At 40.6% G+C, this 22,351-nt stretch overlaps 1 protein-coding gene across 1 annotated transcript in view; it reads left to right on the forward strand.

Moving 5' to 3' along the window:
* FAT3 (FAT atypical cadherin 3) overlaps positions 1-22,351 on the forward strand; it is a 401,226-nt gene that overhangs the window by 347,686 nt on the left and 31,189 nt on the right. The window contains exons 15-21 of the mRNA XM_063394467.1: positions 1,458-1,672; positions 2,415-2,552; positions 5,193-5,336; positions 5,889-6,086; positions 8,568-9,366; positions 17,014-17,148; positions 18,167-18,324. Of these exons, the coding sequence (XP_063250537.1) occupies positions 1,458-1,672; positions 2,415-2,552; positions 5,193-5,336; positions 5,889-6,086; positions 8,568-9,366; positions 17,014-17,148; positions 18,167-18,324 (1,787 nt within the window). The remainder of the gene's footprint in view (positions 1-1,457; positions 1,673-2,414; positions 2,553-5,192; positions 5,337-5,888; positions 6,087-8,567; positions 9,367-17,013; positions 17,149-18,166; positions 18,325-22,351) is intronic.

The following is a 22,351-nucleotide window of genomic DNA, read 5'->3' on the forward strand; positions in this document are numbered from 1 at the left end:
CAAATGTAATAGCTAGTAACATGAAAAATCTCAAAATGATGCATTGTGTCATTTCAATAATTGTGTGCAAAAATGGCTCTCCACTCTACAGTCTGCTGCCTCTCATGTGAGGGACTTAACTATGTGTTGTCTGTCATCTTCATCATGTTGATTAGTGCTAGCAAAATTTAAACATAAATACGCCTAGGCAGCAATACTTAACTTCACATCTGACAATGAAGCCAAGGAAATAAATCAATAAAAACCCATAATGAAGCTTAATCACACAGAAAAAAAAAACCCTAAAACTATATATTATTCATTAATGTGTGACAGCTCCATTATTATCCGTTTAGAGTTTCAAGACAGCAGAGTGGTGATGTAGCATGCCTGATCAGAGCTTGAAAAATAATGTCCTTCACACCATTTATCAGTGGGAACCCTCTGCTAGCCACTTGGAAGCTTCTCTTCAGGGCTCCTGCTTTCTGCAAGTCATGCTGAAAGGTGGAATTCGTTTGCAGAGAGCCCAGACAAGATTAAGAGGAATGATCTGAAGTCTATAAAAAGTGACTTCAGAAAAGACTGAAGGAATTAGGCTGTTTAAGCTAGAAAAGAGAAGACATGCTGTTAGTTTTCATACCTGTAGAAAGTATTTGTGAAGAAGAGGGGAATAAACTGTAGTTCATACCCAGTCATAAGAAAATAAGTTATGAATGCACTTAAATTACATTTAGATTACTTTGGTTAAATGATAGGAAGAAATTCCTAGCTGTAATGATTATTATGTCCTGAAATACATTTCCTAAGAAGGTTAGGAAACTGATATTTTTGGAGGTTTATAAGAACACTAGAAATCAGATCATTTCTATCCTAGAGGGAATCTGGGTACATGGAGTGAATCAAGTTACAGAGAATCATAATTTTGGTTGCGTGGTGAAGTAACAAAAAATTTATAAACCTAGTTGACTGGGGAAGTCTCTGTTTAATCACTTAAATGATAGACAACTGATTTCTCAGAGGTGTTCTTATCCTATTCATTTGTATTTAATTCATGAGAAGTTAATTGTGTGGGAGTGAATTTCTGTTGACTTGTCAGGGCTTATTTCCAGAGTCAGCATCCAGTTCTCTCAAAGGTTCTGTGAATGAGATGGTAAATGGGTGGATATGGCCCCCACTTCTTCATCTATGATACTCACATAATGAAAGCTATTTTCATGAGGAACCATTCATTGCCCCATGCCTTGTAAAGGTCCTTCTGCAGAGACAACCCAAGTGCAATTGGCACCATTCTTTAGTCAAACGACAGCAGTAGAAACCTGAATAAACATTTTTATTGCATTGGGCAGTCTTACAGTTAGTGTTGTATGTGTGCCATGGTGATAAATAGCATGCTGTACTGTTTACTACAGTCAAATCCCTTACTCTGTGGCATTATTTATTTTTTGCTGGCTGTTGACATTCCCTCCTCTGCTTCAAAGGAGTGATTTCCATTTTCGAAGCTTTGGATTTTGAATCGTGCAAGGACTTCTACTTAGTAGTGGAAGCAAAGGATGGGGGAACCCCGTCCCTGAGCGCGGTGACGACGGTGAACGTGAACGTGACGGACGTCAACGACAACGCGCCCACCTTCAGCCAGGCCGTCTACAGCGCCGTCATCAGCGAGGACGCGGCCGTCGGCGACTCTGTGGTCATGGTCAGTGGGGCCGTGCGTGGCTTTTAGGTGCAGTGAAGCCCTCTGCCCCTAAAAAAAATTCTGTGCTGCTTAATAGTGATAGTTACTATGTCTTGAAGCCCCCTAACCATTTTCTAGCCAAGACTCTGCGTCAGCTACTGCTCTCCAAGCGGCTGTCAGTTTCTCCCCAAAATAAAGTAGTAGAAGTACTGACCCTTTCTTTTTAATCCTGTTATGCTGTCAGAGAGCAATGGCATATTAAAGATGTTGCATTTCATGAGTCAGCTGGAAAGAAACAGATTTCAATAGACAGGCAGAATTCAACTTTTCAGTGAAATACAATCACAGGGTCATAGGGTGGGATGAGATCTTAAAGATCATCTTTTTCCAACCCCCCTGCTATGAGCAGGGACACCTTTCACTGCACCAGGTTGCTTACAGCTCCAAATATATAGTATTTGTATAGTCTGGCATGCAGTGTGCTATTCCCAAACCCCACTATATTCTCATCTTGTATTTTGTGGATCCAGAGAGTGTTGTATGGAATATTAAGATTAAAATATTCTGTATGTTTTCAGACTAGAATTTTGAAAAGGCTCAAGTGAAGCCTCCTAACAAAAACCTATTGGATTCGGGCTGTAGAGGTGGGCAGTTCAGTCTGATGGAATGTGAAGTTTACTTTTTGGAGTGTTGAGCAATTAATGTATCATACAGATCACTTAATATTTGTTTTGCTAATTTTTTACTTTTCTCTCAAAAAAAGTTGATAGCAGAAGATCTGGACAGTCCTCCCAATGGTCAGATTCACTTTTCCATAGTGAATGGGGATCAAGACAATGAATTTTCAGTTGATCCTGTTTTGGGACTCGTGAAGGTTAAAAAGAAATTGGATAGAGAAAGGGTAAGACATGTGGGACTTCTTAACTTGGAATGACTTACAGATGTGCATCAATATCCACTCTGCTGCTAGCTTGTGTTGAAGGAGCTTCTTTTATACTCTGCAGCAATCAACCCAAGATGCTCTATCCAACAGGTCTTTCTAATGTTTTCCCTCTTCTTTCCATGCCTGCCCTGTCCCCAGTCTATCTACACAGCGACTGCTCTGCTGCCGCTCCCACCCTGCACCCACGCAGCAGCTGGGGTCGCATCAGGGGAGAGAAGCAGCCCTGGATTTCTCCCGCGGTGCCAGCGGGAGCTGCTGCTGTGTTAATGAGCTGCCGCCTCTCCCCTGTGCGTGCAAGCGCACACGTGCAGCTGTGTGTGCAACAGAGTGGTTACAGAATGCTCCAGATTGTGGCACCGAGCACCGAGCTGAGACCTCAGCCATTAATTAGCGCTCTGCAAAACATGTCGCTGGGGAGGGGATGTTATGAAGTGGCCAGGCTGTACCAAAAGTGAAAGAGTGCTTCATTAAACAGATTCTGCTGCTTTGTTTGCTCACTCCATTATTCATTCAGGATTATTTATCACCATTTTGCCATAGCTAGCAATTAGCAGCGTTTGGGAAAAAAAAAAACAAACAAATGTGGTTGCCTGTGCTACTAGCAGGGCAGGAGAGTGCTGCATGGTTTCAGAAAACTTGCAACACATAAGGAAATCTGTGCCTCCTGCCTCCCAGCAATGCACCCACACAAGTGGGGAAGCAGACTGCTACCTTCAGAATATGGGCTCAGCTGGAGAAGCTCTTTTCTGTAAGCAGACCTGCTTCTTAAAACAGTGGCAAAAAGCCCTTTCCCTATTATCACAAAGGCAGGATTAAATTGTTTGTGTTTGGTGGTAGAGTGACTTTAGCACAGACTGTCTACAACAGGGAAGTAACAATGGCTGTGCATGTTACAAGTTGGCTGTAATAAAAACACAGGCTGAGTTTCTTAATATTACTTTTCTTAATTTCTGAAGTGCGCTTGTGCATTCAGACACACACACCCTCACAAGTGTGTGCATGTGTAATGCCAGCTATGTTAGGTCTGCATTTTCCAAAGTTTTCCTCAGTTAAAATAAGCTGTGATATTGTCTTTTTCTTTGCTTCCTTGGCGCATTTCCTAGACACAGGTGTTCCTGACCCCTTCAGGGAAAATTATATATGATGCCCCATCTGCTGTAGATCCCCAAAGGCAGTGCTGACTCCCAGGTTTCAGTGGTTTAAGGAGACTTATTTCCAGAGCTGTAATCACACAGAGACCGTGACTTTTGCCATGTACCTTTCTGGGCTATGTTGAAAGGAAAACACACACAGAAAAATATTGGGAAAGATTTTACAAAACTCTCTGTCTTAAGCTAGTGGTGGAAATTACAGTTAAAAAATATTAATTCTCTTCCTCAAGCTTCTTGACTTTGCATAGTTCAGGATTCCTCTTCCCTCCTGTGTCACTTTGCCCCCACCAAGTCACAGTCTGTCTCCTCCATACAGCCCCCCCAAAAATGTGTTCCCTTTTGCTTTGTATTGATCCCACATCCCAGAACAGCCCCCTTATTTTCTGTGCTCTGTCTGAGCTCCTCCCTACCACAAAAAAAGCTGTTATTTTTCAAATGTATATGGATTTCCTTCCTTCCCACCCCCCTCCCAAAAAAAAAAGCCCCTTGTTCCCCTCTGCAGGGCCATGCTTTTCCCATTTCCGGCCCTGCACTGAGAGGGTGGAGTGGAGTGTTGTATCTGGCATATTTCGCCCTTCTCTTGCTCCCCTGTGGGAGGATTCAGGGGCAGACATGTCAGCAGCTTTCCCTGCAGAGCAAGGAGCAATATACAGTACAAAACAGTTGTAAGACCTAAGGAAGCCAACATAAGGATGCAGTTTGGAAAATCCAACTGTCATCCATAAACTGTGCATAGACAGAGCTTTTGCAAGTTGTCACATATGCTCACACCTCACACACGGGCACATATGTGTGTAGAGGGCCCGTGGATGATGCACTGAACTGCCTGCACCGCGCTGAGTTGTTTTGGTCTGTTGCAAACAAGCAGACTCAAGCCCACTTATCTTCTGCAGAATGGTGGATAATATTCTGTTGCTGCAGAGACTGTTGTCCCTCGTACTCCCAAATGTTTTCCAGTGTGTTTAAGCCAACTGCCTGTGAACTTTTTCTTGGCTCTCCTTCACCGCGTTAGAAACAGTATGTGTCAAACTGACACTGGCTCTAATAAGCAATTTATATAATATCTTGGAAACCAACTGTAAAATAAATAGAATCAGGTCACTTATCCCAGCTGACACCTAGGAGAGATGAAAATGTAAGCTTACAGGACTAATAGCTGAGTTCAGATATTATCTGTCATTTATTTTCTGTCTGCCCATTTGTTTCTGGAATGCTTTATCTGATACGGTTATTGTAATACAATGAAGCTTGTGTTTGTTGGTAGCCTTATAAAACAGAAGTTGGGGCACAATGTGGCGATAAACAGGATAATGTTATACTAAGGGCAGGAAGCTCATGAGGCCAAACAGCTTTCCTTAGAATACTGAAGGTGGTGTATTGAGTGTAAAGAACCTGGGTTAAAATTGACCACTTTCACAATTATTTGATGTTTTCATCTTTTTTTCAGATATCTGGTTATTCATTAGTTGTCCAGGCAAGAGACAGTGGTAACCCTCCTTTGTCTTCATCTGTGACGGTCAATGTGGACATTTCTGATGTGAATGATAACAGCCCTGTGTTTACTCCAGCTAACTACACAGCTGTAATTCAAGTAAGTTTATCCTGCACATCAAAAACTTCTCTGACTTTTAAAATGCACGGGCATTTGGTTTCAGTTAAGTACCTTTTGATGATCTATCTGCAAAACGTGTATCAAGTGATCTTATCTAAAGGAAAGTATAAACAAATCTTTCTTGAGTCTTTTGGTAAGTTTCTATTTGCTGAGGCTCCTAAACCACAGCATCTGTCACAGATTTTAACATTCATCCCTGCTGCACCAGGTATTTCAACCTCAAAATATCTCCTCTGGGATAAGTTCACACTTCTTTACAGCTTGCTGTGGGTGTGAGTCTTGACTTTTAGTCAGTCCTGATCAGACAGGGTATCACACAGAGCCCACATACCCTGGAGGTGTGGCAGGTGCCTTCAACTCTGCCACTGGTCCATGGGGGTGTAAGCAGTGTCAACAAAATGCACCTTGTGAAATGCCAGCCTGGGCAAAGGGCATTCAGTTGAAAATTCTCAGTAGAAAAATGTGCTATTTTATGATTGCAATATGTATCATTTTAATCCTTTTCTTTATACGCTGTGTATATGTGTAAAGGAAAATAAACCAGTGGGCACAAGCATTTTGCAGCTGGTAGTGACAGACAAAGACTCTTTTCACAATGGCCCCCCTTTTACCTTCACCATCCTCACTGGCAATGAAGAGGAGGAGTTTACACTGGACCCTCATGGCGTTTTGAGGTCTGCAGTCATCTTCAAGCACATGGTCTCAACTGAGTATGTGCTCTGTGTGCAGGTAAGGCTTGATTTTTACATCTACACTGAAACAAAAAAAAAAAAAATCTCTTAGTGGTAGGTAACCTGTACTTTGCCTGTATGGGTTGGTTTTAATGGACTGTATTCTGTGAGTTAATACCACACATTCCAGTTTGCAAATGCAGAATGCAGAATATTTTCTTTGATGTTCTTAAACCTGGTTTCGTATAAATATAAATAGGTAACCAGCCACCTTTCCAATTTCCTTGGCATGAAATGAATTTTCTGAGCAGCAACCGTTATGGTTTAAGATTTTCATCTGTTTTTTTCTATACCTCAGGAAGGAAAATGGAAAAATGCATTATATACATATAAATGCACCCCAGAACAAGTGACTGCAAAATACTGCTCTAGGAACGTAAATAACTTCTGCTTTTAAGTCATAAATTTAATCATAAATTTTTGGAAGCCTTCCAAGAATTCATGAAATCACATTTCCAAGGTCAACTTAGCTTTTAAAGAATGTCAAAATAAGACATGCAGTAGAAGTCCAGCTCAAACTTAGCTTTAAAATAATTGTTGAGGAGCATTGTATCCACGGTAATTTTGATTGCCAAAACCTGTAAATCCAAAAGTAATTTGTCCACATTTCTCAAGTCTGCCAAAGATGTATTAGGGTTCAGTAAATATGCAAGTCTAGGGAATTAACCTCTTCACTGAAATGAATCATGGTCCCATAAGCTGTGTCTGAAATTTTTGCTTCTTCCACTTGCTTTGCTGGGGTTGATCTCTCTAAACACTGCCTGTCTTCCTTTACAAGCACATTTAATGCTGTTCACAGCAGCAGCATCCTTAAATGGAATTCTTGGTTACAACTCACAAAATATGAACTCTGATGCTAATTAACAGTTCAAATCAAAGTTTTACAAGTTTGCCATTTAATATCCATGAAACCTGTTTTTTAGCCTTCCTTGCAGGGAAATAAAAAATCATCACCTTTCTTTCTTACCATGCCTTAAAATTGTAAAATATCCTGCTTTCAGGGTAATTTGCTAGCCAGAGTTCTAGTGTAGCCAAAACTGGGCATGAGAGTTAAATTTGAGCAGTATTCTCTAGCTTTAGAGGTATGCATATTTCATATAAATGAAATATTAGACCACCATGTCTGAGGTGCACCAACGTGCTCAGAAAACCATGCTGTTGCATTGTGGAGGCATAATTCCTCCCAGTATTTTCCTCAGGGATTTCTGCAGTGAAAACATATTTTATAGTTTCCTGTTGTGTATAGACCATAGAAGTGTTTCTTTCCATCCCTATGTGCCAGAGTTCTGATTTCTCTTTTCCACTATCAGGTTGCTCCTCGGTATTAGGTTTATTAAGAGTTAATGTTAAAATAAAAAGTGGAATGAGACATAATCTCGTCTGCATGTACATGGGTATTTGTATGCACATATACATAAAATATTTTTAAGTACTCCACCAGCTCTTTTAGGAATGAAGATGAATGAATTTTAGAGTGTCTTAGAGTTACTAACCTACTAGTAGTGTCCATATTACTGTTGTCATCTTGCCATTTTTTCCTTCAGCTTATAAATTTTCCTCCTGTGTCCAAATACAAAGATCTTAGAACACGTTCTGCATCTCTGCCTAGTGGCAGTTTAGTCTTCTGTTCTTCTCTGAAGCAAATAAATGTGTGCAGCAGTATATCGTAATAGGGGCTGCAATAAAACATTTTTCTTATTGTAGGAAAGGACACTGATTCAGGCTTGCACACCTTTCTGTCAAGATGGCCTTGGGTTTTTTGTCATACTTGCTCTTTTGCTCTCTATAAAAAAAGTGCAAACGAAGCTGTAATACCTGCTCTGGGTCATCCAGTCATCTGTCCAAATGCAGTGCTGCTCTCATATTTTATCATTAGTAACAGCACAAGCACCTATTTCATTTCTGGAGGATGATAAATTTTATTTATGTCAAACATGTTTCTTCATTGCTTCAGGTAAAGAAGTACAGAATGCTGTAGAAAAATTCTGGACTCCCTCTCATCCACACAAGCTAAGCAGGGTTTTGAGTGCTTTGGAGCACACCAAGCAGTGCAGAAAGCTAATATTTCACTGGAATTCAGTCTCTTTTCTGTGGTAGAAGAGATCCCAAAGTATGTTTGGTGCAGAGTATACCACATTGCTGGTATATTCTCCATTGTGAAGATGACAAGTGATAGCTGTGGGATCCTGGGAACATTTCAGTTTGAGTAATGAGACATCCTTCTGACACATTTCTCTCTGCAATCCACTTAGAGATCTGTGCTTCCCTAAAGAGTTTGTAAGTTCCACTGCTAGAAATGGCTGAGACACATCTTTACATATGTATTTTGCAAATGCATTTGAGCGTTCTTTTGAGAATTTCTTTTCAGAATTACTGATGCTGTGAGAATATACATAGCAAGAAGCTATGGTTGCAGGCTGTGTTCTATATGTGGTTTTATTTTTTTTAATTTTCTTTTACTTTTTCTTAATTATATTAGGCAAAAGACTCTGGGAGGCCTCAGCAGGTTTCCCATACCTATGTTCAGGTGAGGGTTATTGAAGAGAGCATTCACAAACCAACCGCCATTCCACTGGAGATTTTCATTGTCACCATGGAAGATGATTTTCCTGGGGGAGTCATTGGGAAAATACATGCCACGGATCAGGATGTGTACGATGTCCTCACATACACGCTAAAGTCAGAGCAGAAAAGTTTGTTCAAGGTCAACAGCCACGATGGGAAGATCATCGCCCTGGGAGGGCTGGATAACGGCAAGTACGTCCTGAACGTCTCCGTGAGCGACGGCCGGTTCCAGGTGCCCATCGACGTCGTGGTCCACGTCGAGCAGCTGCTGCAGGAAATGCTGCAGAACACGGTCACCATCCGCTTCGAGAACGTTTCCCCGGAGGACTTTGTGGGTCTCCACATGCACGGGTTCAGGCGCACACTGCGCAACGCGCTGCTCTCCCAGAAGCAGGACAGCCTGCACATCATCAGCATCCAGCCGGTGCCGGGCAGCAGCCAGCTCGACATGCTGTTCGCCGTTCAGATGCACGGCGGGGGCTTCTATAAGCCCGCCTATTTGATTCAGAAGCTTGCCAATGCGAGGAGACACTTGGAAAATGTGATTCCTATTTCTGCTATCTTGGAGAAGAATTGCTCTGGACTGGATTGTCAGGAACAGCACTGTGAGCAAAGTCTGTCTATTGATTCACATTCCCTGATGACTTACAGCACGGCACGAATTAGTTTTGTGTGCCCCCGCTTTTACAGGAATGTGCGCTGCATGTGCAATGGTGAGTACTGCTCCCTCTTCCCCTCCCATCGCTGCACATTATGCCATAGGATCCATTTTATTCCTCTGATGCAGATTAGAAGGGGCATTTCAATTCAGTCCACTAAAGCACGACTGGCTGATGCCTTGTGGGAATTGATTTCTCAGGCTCGGGAAGGATTGTTCGTGTTTACTGATGTAAATGGAAGTTTATGAACTTTGGCCTTTTACCACAAAGACCGCTTTCCTGGAGGCTCCGCAGTCAGAGCCATCAGCCAGCTTCCAGGGGAGGGGAAGGAGTGGGAGAGGAAGGATGAGGAGAGGGAGGGATGTAGTTGCCCAGTCAGTTGGTGCCACCACTGGAATAAACCTGGATTGTGACCGCAGCAGAGCAGCCTGGTGTCCAGCAGTGCACCAGCAGTCTCCAAGAAAAAGCACCCCTGACCTAAGCCAGGCAGGTGGAAAGGCCTTTTCCAGTCCTGTTATTGCAGAAAACCACAGAAACCAATGAAGTATTTTATTAGCAAGCACTTTTCCTGACCTTTAATGCTACAGCAGGGGACAGGGTAGGTTTCGGGCTGCTCCACATTTTGGCAGAGATTTCACATGGACATATGACAAACAGATTCGCAAGCCAGTCTTCTGTATGATTCTGCTCTTGGATTTTAAAACCTCAGACAGTTATAATACTGGCTCTGTTTCTTTTGTTTGCCAGGCTATTTGCTCCTCATTCCACTTCATTTAAGAGCAGAGAAAAAAGCTGCTATAAAATCAATACATCTAAGTCTACCTCATCTTAAGCACACATGCACACGACACAGAGCAAGACACAAATTCAGCAGCCATATCCCTCAATAACCAACCTTTGTTTCTGCAGGAGTCAGCAGGGCTTCATGTTTTACCACTGACCTCAGTGGGGCTGAAAATAGGCATAAATTGCATAAGACTTAACCAGAAATCATTTTTCTTCCTGCAGCACATGGATAATAATGCCATAGAAGTTCAATTCTGAAAAAAATACCATGATTCTCTATCTGAGGTACATTCAAGAGCAAACTCTCTGTCCACTTTTTAAGTAAGAGTCTTATAAGTTTCAAATAGATGTATCTATCATAACAATAGTCAGCATTTTGTTACACATGAAAGGCTCTGAAGTAAAGGATTTTCACAGGTTTAAAAGGGACAATGCTGCAATATTCTTCAGTCAGGTCCAGGAGCCAGTGTGGGAGCACTGTCTGCCAAACTTTTTTATATTCTCTAAGTTATAGCTTAGTCTCACTTCTGTATCACGAAATCACAAATCCTCATCTCCATGGGGATAGTGATAGTCCTCACAGTCAGAAATTGGTTTTCTGGCAGCCAAAATTTTCACTGTTTATCATTTCATTTCACTACCTATTAAAGTCAGTAATGATGTATTATTCCCTCTGCCTCATAATCCCTTAGCTTAACTCCAAAAAAGGGACTTTGTAGTGCAGCACGGTTCTGACCCAGCAGCTCTCCTGGCACAGCAAGCTTGCAATGGAAGCACAGAAATTCTGCTGGGACAGCGCTTTCCAAATTTTTCTGTCATGTACCAGTCAGTCCCCAAAATGGATGACAGGCTGCTGGAAAGGCAGTGTGGTTCTGAGAGCGACTGCGGTCCCCAGCCTCTGGGCCATTTATCATGGCCTTGAAGACTGCTGTGTAGGAACACTTGCAACAGGCAGCTTGTCCTGTCTTGCTGAAAAGCTGGAGGGGTTCCCACTGCTGCCATTTGAGCCACTAGGTGTAGATTTCCCATGGGGGATCCACAGGGTTTGGGGTGGAGTTGAGCACATCCAGCCTGCCATACAGCCTATAGTCAGTAAACGTCCAGAGCTGCTGAGTTCGGTGTATCTGCCAAAGAGGTGAACACCTTGGTGTCTGTTACATGTAGAGAAGTAATACACCTCGGTGGGATGCAAAAATTTATGCTTTGGGCCTTCTCACTACTTAATGCTTCATCCTCTTCTACTGTTTTTAATTAAAGGAGCAACAGAAAATATTTTGGTATCTAGGTAAACACAGTGTGCTTTCTCATACAGGAGATAACACAGACCTGTGGGAGTATAATAGAGAATGTATGGGTAGTTTAGATCTCATGAAAGCTAAAGACTAGAGTAAAAGAGTTAGAAAAATTCAAATACTTCTTCCATCAGTAGTTCTTATAAGTAAGTGCACAAATGCAGCAATTCAGGAAAAAGTGCACAAATTTATTTTGGCTTGTTTAACAAGACAGCATTAGCAAGATATTAGCAGTGTAATAAAAGTGTTATACTTCCTTTGTTGCTAAGAGAGTTCCACATCCAGTAAATATTAATACTTTGAATTATGAAAAATCCATTAAAATATTGCATATTTTTCCAGAGATCTGATTCAATTGTGGCCCAGAAAGCTTGAATTTGAACTAATTCACTCATTCTTGAAATATGTATCATACTTGGAGTGTTTTTCCCACTGGCAGATGTCACAGATATGCACAATTTATGCATGCCAGCTGTGCATAACTTACCTTGATTACCTTTGTGAGCAAACAGAGTTATCTAATGTGAAAATGCAGGGAGACTGTAAAGTAGGCAGCGGGTGAACTTCGGAGGTTCAGCAGCTCAGCTCTGGAAAGATAAGTTCAAAAGTTCACAGGCATCAATCTTAGTTTTTAAATCAATAGAATTGAACTAAAGAGTTTTCCAATAACAGACTGTCTCCTTAGATTCTTGCCTCATCTGTTTGTGTTTGTATGAAAAATATTGTCACAAACTGGGGTTTGTGTCAGCGTGACCAGAGGGGCTATGCGATTACCAACCTCCCATCACATGGCACGAGGTATGCAAACATCAGTCAGTGCTGGGGGAAATAAAAGTAGGAGGAATGGAATAAATATATTCCTGTAAAGTAGTTCTCATGGCATTCTCATTTTTCAGAGGCAAAAATTTATTCCGTATTTTTTTCATGATGCAAAGTAATTCTTTTGTGTTGAGACAAAGGTGCAGAGGCAGAGCAGGTTTTGTTGGGACTATTTTGCTCTAGATTTGTTATGCATTATAATCTTACAAAAGTGATGTTACATTAGTATGTTCACAGGAGAGGGATGGATTGAAATAATCTTGACAAATATGGGCATATATCTACATCTGTGCTGGTCACTCCAGGCCCCATTTGCAGATAGCGGGAAGAATGAGGTATTTTTAATAATGTGATACATCTCTCTTTAGATGTCTAAAATCAGTCAGATGAATCATGCCCTAAAGTTAGATGAGATGAATTCCATTTCAAGTGTTTAATGTGGTTCTGGCCTTATAGTTTGAAAGAATTTTTCTAATAGACTCAGGAGTGTTCAGCAAAAGTGCAGACATATCCATGTTATTTAATCAAGAGAACAGCAGCCTTGGACCACTTTCTCATGAAGCAAGACAATTCAGATTTTGTGAAGCCACTTCGAGTATTTTGTGAATGCTCTGACAGAAGGAAATCATAGACTGTGAGGATCTGCTGTTAGTATATGACCTATTTTTCAGAGCTGATTTTTGGCCTCAGCTCCACAGAGCACACATTTCCTCTAGAAGACTCCTGGGTGCTTTGAAGGACTGGGCATCAGCAAGCCGGTTCTTGTGTGTACAACTGCTTTTCCCATTTTCAGGAAGCACACACATGCATATTAATGAGCCTGGAATTCTCCTGGCAAGGAAAACTGAAGAAAAAGGTCTGTGCTTGGGAACAAAGAACTGCAGATAACTTTGTTGGATCTGGCTGTAGTCTGTTTAATGTCACTCTTGTCCAAGGAAAGTTTTCTCCCTGTGAATATTTCCAGCAGTAAAGCCCATGCTGAGAATGCACAAGCTCCTAGAAAAAGTGGGAGAGCTGCAGCATGAAGTGGGGGCATGACTCAGAACCAGGGCAAGTGGGAATTGCTGTCTATCCCTTAAGGCGTCCCAACAGAGTCTGGGATTGAGCAGGGAGTGAAGGAGTTCAAATGTCTTGTTACTTAGAACTTGGAGAGGATCTGTTTCACTGGGACACTGTGTGACACAAAGTTTTCCAGGGGCACCAGAGCCAATTGAAACCCGTTGCTGGTTTCTGCAGAAACAATTCTGTGGTGTCTGCACTGCCGTGCATGGAATAATCACTGCCTACAATACCTGGTCACTGTGCTCCAAAAATAAAAACAGATTGCAGATCACGAGTTGCCAATCTTCTCTCCACAGTAAGCTAATTATTATTTGAAGCAGCAGTTTGGAGTTTGCTTTACAAGCTTCTTGCAGTTCTGGCTTTCAGGAATCTCCCTCCTTTCAAGCTTTTTTTCTACAAGTGAGAAAAACAGAGTCTTTTTAATACTCATAACAGATTCAGGAGACCGGGCTGATGGAAACCACCTAATATCACAAGGCTTAAGTTAAAATTGTTGAAGCACTTGATTTTCAAAATATATTTACAATCCTAGAAGTGCTCCTTTTTTTAAGGAATAGGAATTAAATAAATCTCTCATCTTGCAATGGAACACTGTTTTCTTCCTCAGTATATTGGTTAAAAGATTGAAATACTTTTATCTTCTTTTAGAGAATTAAACTGAAGATGATCTGTCAAAATCAAGTGGGTCTATTCCACCTTTTCCTGCCATGCACTGCTTGATGCTAGCTCGTGTGTTTCTGTGATACCTTGTAGAGAACAGTTTTATTAATAATAATGTGAGTTTCAAGAGAATGCTGTGGATTGTCTGGACTGGCCTAGAAAAAAAATTATCAATTTGAACCTATATTTCTTGAATCTTTTATTGGATGGAAAATAGACTGCTCTTTGGAGTGGAAATGCAACATTAGAATAATTTTATTTAAACTCAGGCTGTAAATCTTTGATGTGGACAACGTAACCTTGAACAATTTTACAATTTTGCTCCACATAGTTGTGAAATCAGCCTGAAAATGCGTGTTAGCTGGGGCAATGCAATAATGCAGATTTGTAGCTTATGTACTTATAACCATACAGACAGGCATAAAGCACTCCTCGCAAGTCTGAATATTTTAAAGTTTTGTGACAGCTATGAAATCCTGCTGCAGCAGGATGAATAAAAAGTTGGTTTCCTTGTAGTTTACCAGAAGGAGTATTCTTGGCTGTTCAGGATAAACAGTTAGCTCCACCGTTGCACAGAGTACGTTAGATCTTTTCCATATATTTTTTGGATGTGGAAGGAGGGCTCTGAAGTACAAATCAGAGTTTGGATCAGATAAAAAACCTGGCAGAGACAGATAACAAAGTAAACTGTTACTTTATTGCTTCATGCCAAAGACACAGTCATAGGTGAGGGGATGTGAAAATTTGCAGAGCCACATTTGGAAATCTCCATGCCTCTCTTTCTGCTGCACAGTGACGAGCTGTGGGGCTTTAGTCCAAATGGCATCTCTGTCAGCTACACAGAGGCTCACTTGAATTGCAGCCTCACAAAAGGTTTAAGCTTGTTCAAAGAAGAAGTATACTCTTCTGTCTACTCTGAGATACCAGAATTCTATGTATTTGTCACATAAGAATGAGTTAAAATAGGTGAAACAACCAAGGTGAAAATACAAAGCAGCTTTTAGAACTTTTAACCACCAGGTATAATTTTAGAAATAATTGTTACTTGACATTGAATTCTAAGGAATGAGGAGTTTTATTCTTAAAAAAGCCAAACAAACCAAAGTATAGAAAACATAATATTCTCTATTAAATTCTACAGATCTTACATTTAAATTGAATATAAATCTGTAGTCCAGAACACTATGACAATTTTTTCTTGATTCTATAAGGCCTACAGTGTGACTGTGTATTGCAGCTGTTGTTCCTGTTAATGTTACCTACTAACGTGATTAATAAAGATTGCCATGCATCATTTTCTAACAGTGCTACAGGCAGTACTGTAAATCTTTTACTCCATAGGCCTCTCAAACAAATGTTTGATAAAGGAGGGGAGGATGTTAAACATTAAATTGACTGTGCTGTACATCAAGGAAGACATTTACAGTAATTGCCATATTTGTAGTCAGCCCATGTCCACTTTGAAAGCTGCAGTTGTAATTTTTCTTTTCCCAGAAAATACTTACAGTGTCAGGTAATTTCAGCTGTGCTATGAGCCCTGCTTGGCTTGTACAGAAGTGTAAGAGCAATAAGATTCTTTCTTTCATTACTTTTGGAGAGGTACTCCATGACAGGTTGATTCCTTCCTTTATAAACTGTAAATAAAACAATGTGCTCAAAAGCAAACTAGTTTTTGAATATGATAAGGATCCTACAATATAGATCCTGCAATATACAAGAACTGCCCGTGTTCAGAAAGCAGTGGCAAGGAAGGTGCTTTTTATCATTAAATTCATCACCTGCATGTCTTAAATAAATAACTTGATAAACAAAAGAAGAGGTGTTTGTCCATTCCCAGCAACTGCCTTTCCCTCCATTTATGCTAGGGCTGCAAATCAGCAGAAGCAAGGGCAGGAATTCCTTTTTTCCTGCACTTGAAGTCTACTTTCATAACAGCTGTACACAGATGCCCAAATGTAGAAACTGATCCTGCATCTCCCAAGTACCTTACTGCAACCAAGAAGAGGCTAGCTGTTGCGGAAGTCACATATTTCTGAAAATTCATGTATTAAGCAGCAATAGTTGTATCATGTTTTGCATTACAGACAGTGTGTGCAAATCTTTTAAGATTAGGGCAATCAAAACAGATTTATTTAGACACTTTTAGAAGTTGCGTTGAAGTTTTAGCCAAACCCCATGAAATGCAAAAAATTCTTTTGATATTGACAGGCTTTAAACAGTAAGTCCTTGACATGCTCAGCTTGATAGGTGTAAAGAATTTAGGGAGTTTTGAAAAACCTACATATAATTGTGTTGCTCATGTATTTTAAGCAAATTTAAAAGTCAGTAGAGTTCTGTCTCAGAACTCAGATTAGAAAAAATGAGGGCGGGTTTTGGTAGCCTTGGCAAGCTGGATAGGATGCAAGATCTCAGAAATGTCAGGAGGAACATAGAGAGAGGGCAAGTTTGCCTGTGCTGTATGATCAAGCTGGCAGTATGTCTTGTGTAGTAAGAAAATGAAAAATCCAGATGTCACTGTAGCCCAAGCATGGCTTAGAACCACAGAATATCCTGAGTTGGAAGGGACCCACAAGAATCATCGAAGCCCAACTGCTGGCCTTGCACAGGACCACCAAGAATCACATCATTTGCTTGAGAGCATTGTCCAAATGCTTCTTGAACTTTGGCAGACTTGGTGCTGTGACCATTTCTACCTCCTTAAATTTGCTTCTCGTGGTTGTGCTGGGGGAAAAGGAGTGCATAGCTTCAAGCAGTTTTTTCCCTCATATCTCTAAAGCCTATATGCAGTACGCTTTGTGGGAAAATGAATTTATAAACCAGTTACTGCTCATAATAGTTCGTTTTTATAACATGTTCCCATGGCGTTAAGGGCAGTCTTTGGAAAAGAACTATTGCAGGTCTTGTCCAAAATGTGTTCCTTTCTATGAAGGTTTGTTGGGGCTTTTTTGGTGTTGTTATTATTATTAAGCCATTTTTTGCTTGTCCTGAAGTGTGCGATCAATAATTGTTTTTTGTTGCTCTTCTACTGCAGCAGATCATGCTTTACACTGTGGATCCCTGACAGTATTTTAACTTATTGCAGGAGGACTCTGCCCAGGGTCCAACGATCCCTGTCTGGAGAAGCCATGTCCAGGGGACATGCAGTGTGTGGGGTACGAAGCCAACCGGAGACCGTTCATCTGCCAGTGCCCACCAGGAAAGCTTGGCGAGTGTTCAGGTGCTTGTCACGGCCATAAAGGGGGATATACTTGGAAAATAAAGTGCTGCTATTCTCATTTCGTAGGCAGAGATGCCAGTGAAGTCAACAGAAAATGTATTCCTTAACCCATCTCAGCACGGGCACTTGGGGTGTCTGTTCATAAGCCCTATACATACTTGTCTTCACAGCTATGGGGCTGTATGTAGACTGTGATCCAGTCTCTGTTTGGAAATTCCCACTGGCTTGCTTGAATTCCAGCTCTGTACAACAGGCTGCTGAGAAAACAGCATTTTTCCTAGAGAATGTTATGCCAGATGTTTTCCTGCCCATGGGCAAAGCTCTATAATTAACTCTTCTGCTTACTATTTAGATTACCAAAATTCCAACCTTTATTAATGAAAACACTACACTATGCCTAAAAGAAAGGTTGAGGACATCTGTTAGTTCTCTGCATCTGTGTTGTTCCCTGGGACATGAAGAGCCAGGTGGACAGCCAGCGAAGTAGAGCTTTCTGTTGACTTCAGTGCATCCCAGGCTGCAGGCCGGTAGATTTGTGCTGTTTGCCTGATGAAAGCAGAGCAGCTACTGAACTGTTGTCCTGGGCACTGGTTGCAGAGGCTCACTGCAAGGGTTTGGGGGACATCTGCCCACACATAACTTGACACCCATAACTCAACTGCCTGATGTACAGGTGTGGTCATCTTTGATTCCCTCTGTTACCACTGAAGCAAGACTGGTGCCTCTAGGAGGGTATAAGCTGAAAAATGCTGAATACTTGAAAAACCCTCTTTTTTTATTATTTTTAAGTATGGAGAAGTAGAACTTTGCTCTATCCCCTGAAAAATAGCTTAAAAAAGGGAACTGCAGAAATATTTTGTAGTACATGCCAGCTTTGTTTTCGCTCATTAAAAATGGGTTTTATTTATTTCTTCCTAGTCATTCTCATTAACTTTATAAATTCTTTAATTATTTAACAGTTGAGGAATTGCTTTATGTATCACTAAAAGCACATGTCTTTTCAAAATGGTTGTTTCAGGCCACACTTCCCTTAGCTTTGCTGGGAATAGCTACATTAAATACCGTGTTTCTGAAAATAGCAAGAAAGAGGAATTCAAGTTGGCTCTCCGTCTGCGAACCCTGCAAAGCAATGGGATTATAATGTACACCAGAGCGAATCCCTGTATAATTCTCAAGGTAATTAAAATAGCTTATCTTTTCTGCAGTTGTTTTTCTTGATTCTGTATTTTCTCTTGGCTCTTGATTTGGGGAATGCTATTCTCATTTCAGCTGTGGATTGAGAAGATGAAGTCTGATTCTAGCAGGGAAAAACAATTTTAACAACAGCAGCAGCAACAACAATCAGAAAAGCAGCTTGTTAGTGGTACTTTACTTGGAAAATTCCCCACTGGGTGCTGTTCACTATAAGCACATTATGTGTGTCTGTGTGCAGGAGCCAGTCTGCACTAGATGTAAGATTTGGCCATTTATATGACTATGTAGTCAAAACGAAGCCTGCTGAAATTGCTGTTCTTCCCTTCTGTCCTGTCTGTGGTTAGAGGATATGCCCTCACTGTTAGTGAGCTAATTCCAGAAACCAACTGCTTAGAACGTGTCTCCTACTGAATAAGAAGATCTCTGCACTATGTGGATTCTTTGTTGAGAGAGTCATGGGGTCAATAGAGATTGATACCAAATCAATATTTAATTGATAAGCTTTCTATGCATTTTTATTCTATTTTTTTTTTTTTGTTTTTGTGGAATGGCAAATAAATGAGGGATGGAAAGGGAGTACTAGGCTCATCCAAGAGTCTGTACATATAGTATTTCTGCTATAGTCTCTAAAGTACAAATTGAAAACAATTACATTTGTAATTCAGCCACATTCTATAATTCAGCAGTGGGAGAAATGGCACAGAGCCTTTTGTGTCTGTATTTGCAATCTTTAGGGTACTTTTGGCTGAATGCTTAGGTAATGTTAAAGTGGCTAGATGAGTTATTAATGGGCAACAGTTTTATAGCTGTTAGACTGAAGTATTTCATGAGCAAGAGTACTGTCTGTCATTCACCAGAAACTGTCAGCATTGTTCAGATTTGCACCAGACAATTAACCTCTGCTTTGAGATGCACAGAAATGCAGTTTGAACTTTCAAGCATATGTTTCTGTTTAAAAAATAGAAAGCAAAACTGCAGGTTGGAAGACCTTCTTTGAAGTCTTCATCATGCTTGCTCTTAGCATATGTCAGTAGGTAATGTTTGTAATTTTGTAATTTCAAAAAAATACCTGGGGGAAAAAACAAATAGCTGTGATGGAAGGTGCCACTTGGAAACAATAGGAGATGGTACAGAGATGGCCTGAATTGGAGTTAGAATGGTGGTAGGAGAATTCATTTTGCTAGAGTTTTGTGTATAAAACTCTCATCATTAAGGTGCACGGCATATCCAGGTAATAGACAACTGAGTGAAAATACCCAGTTCAAGCAGGGAAATTTTGCCACGAAAATAGGAAAGTTAATGCTACTACTATTGCGACAAAAAAACCCCAAAAACCTAAAGTTAAAAAAAATGAAAACGAAAACAAACAAACCAAAGAAAAAAATCCAAACTAGTAAGAGAACCCCCCTTTGCAATCACCTGAATTGAGTTTTTAGTTGTGAAGTAGGAATCATGTTTTCAGTCCCCACCTCATATAATCACCTAATTATTTTGCTTTGAAAGATGCTGAGTTAAAAATAATACTTCAAGGAGCAGCAACAGGAGCTGTGGTTATTGTGCTCCAGTCTCAGTCTGCAACCTTCAGCAACCTCCATGTCAAGCTGTTCTGCTTCCTAGGTGTATGAAACAAAGAAAGAGAAAGCAGAGAGCTTCATAAGCAGCTGGTACCTCACGTATCTGATGAGTGAGATCCAGGATCGTGTATGGATGCAAAGCCTCTGCTTTCTCCTGTGCATTGATCAGGGGAGCACATAGGGAATTACCTTCTCAAAGCCTCCTGCTCAGCTTTTCAGCAGGGCAGGATTCACTGATGCAGCGAGTATGCCTTTTTCCCAGGTCTGGCGCTGGGCTTCTGCATGAATGGGGTTTAAAGGAAACAAAATCATTACATTCAGCATAGTTTTTTTAAGAAATGGTATCACTTAAAAGATCAGGAATTGTCAGAGTTTAGTTTGTGAAGGTCTTTTAGCTGAGGAATATCAGGCTAAGTTCTCACAAAAGTGCTCTGTGGCATCAATGGCATCAAATGACATCAAGCTCAAGGGATTGAGCCCTATCCTATCTCTTCAGGGATGGCAGCTGGCTCATGGGCTGCACTTTGGGGATCCCTGGCTCAGGTGTTTTCAAGGAAGTTATGCTTAGTTTTCTAAACACACTTTTTTTCATTTGTAAAGCAGAGGTAAGGCTTCTTTTTTTTCCTTTAACCAGGTACATATGTTGGGAGGTAGGGAGGCACTCAGAAATGAGGCCATTAAGCAGATTAATTAGAGGTCTATAAATGTGAAGTTGTTATCATTTGTGCATTGCTTTCAATTAAATTAAACATGAGAAGAAGCTTTCCAAATAGAGGATAAAAGATGAAATCCTGTGTTCTTTTGAGCATTCTGGCATTACTCCAGCAAAGCACTTAATCACTTGCTTAACTTTCTTTATTTGAAAGCAATTGGAACTGCTCACATACCTTAATTTTAAGCATCTACTTAAGTATCTGCTGGATTAGCACCAGAGGGCCCAGCACCATCACTGAGCTTCAAATAAAGGCAGAGGTAGAAGAAATACCACAAGGAATGAGCCCATGGGAAGACAGGCAGAAAACACCTGTGCTGTTGAGGCATGGAGTGGCATTGATTGTTTTGAAGCAAGATTCTGCCACTGCAGTCTGTTTAAACATTAATGCTGCAATATGCTTTTTGGTGTTTAAATGGCCAGCTTAATTTTGGAAGCTCATACATTTGTGATAACTCCAGGGATGGAAATATTTCGTAATCGTAACACAGTGTCCTTCCTGGATGAATAATCAATTCCATAGAGCAAACTGCTTGTCTACTACTTTGCTGAAAGCCTACCAGCTACAATGTATTGATATAATAAATAAGGGTGTTATTTATTCAGTTGCTTCAAATAAAGCAACTAATCCATTGATTTTGAGAGGTTGGCCATTTTTTGTTGTTGTTGCATGCTCTTGCTTTTAAGACAGTTGGAGCAAAATGAGATGCAGGTCAATGTTGGCTTTTTTTCCTTTGGAAAGGTTGCATGTCCCAAAACCTGTACAACCATTTCCTTTTTACCTATGCAGCAGCTTACTCAGAAAAGTAAGATTTAACCATTTAAAGCATGACAAGGCCATTGCAGAAGAGAATTCCATTTATTTTTTCCAAGGAATATAATGGAGATTCATCTTGTTTTGTGAAATTTTAAGGATTAAAAATAAGTTAAGAAAGACTTCCCCATCATGCCATAAATATAGCAGCTAAATTGTAAAAAGCAAGCATATGTTCTTCTGTCCAGGCATTTAATGTGAAACTTTGCATGATTTAGTTAAGTGTGTATTATACATTTTAATGCATTACTGCTGCATGGCTTATACTGGATAGGACTGAAGTTTGGATATGATCCCAGTTGTGGCTGGAGTTGAAAGGAGTAATATTTTAATTAAATACACCGTTTTACACAAATGAACCTGAAATGCAATTCAGCTAACAAAATGTTTCCCCAGATAGATTAGGAGGCAGCATGCTGTATCCATGGTGTTTGACTGCAGATGGACTGTGTGAGCTGGAGGTGGTCTCAGAAGAACCATTTGATCATTTTATTACCTATGTTGATACACAAATATGGATGTTAGCCAAACATCTTAGCCAGACTAATATTCTAATATAATTTACAATATGTGTTTGGCTCCATTCTGCTCATTGAATGAAATTGTTGAAATGTAACAGATTGCATCAGCTTTTGGAGTCTTCACTGTTCTTTTAACTTCTCTACAGGTGAGGAGTCCTGTGGCATATATGCTTAAGTGTACAATAACCTCTCTGTCATAGCTGTTATAACTGAGACTGTAATAAACCCTGAGCCTAGAAAGCTCTGGGGAGTGTAAGCTTTGTGGGAATTTTCTGCCCAGCTAGGATGAAGCAGTGTCTCTCTGCTTTCATGATGCAGAGGGTCTGTGCTGGTGTCATGGGCTGCACTGGCTGTTGTAAAGTTTGCATGTCTCTGCTGTGAGATGGAG

The sequence above is a fragment of the Prinia subflava genome, chromosome 3, assembly GCF_021018805.1.
Source record: "Prinia subflava isolate CZ2003 ecotype Zambia chromosome 3, Cam_Psub_1.2, whole genome shotgun sequence".
NCBI lineage: Eukaryota > Metazoa > Chordata > Aves > Passeriformes > Cisticolidae > Prinia > Prinia subflava.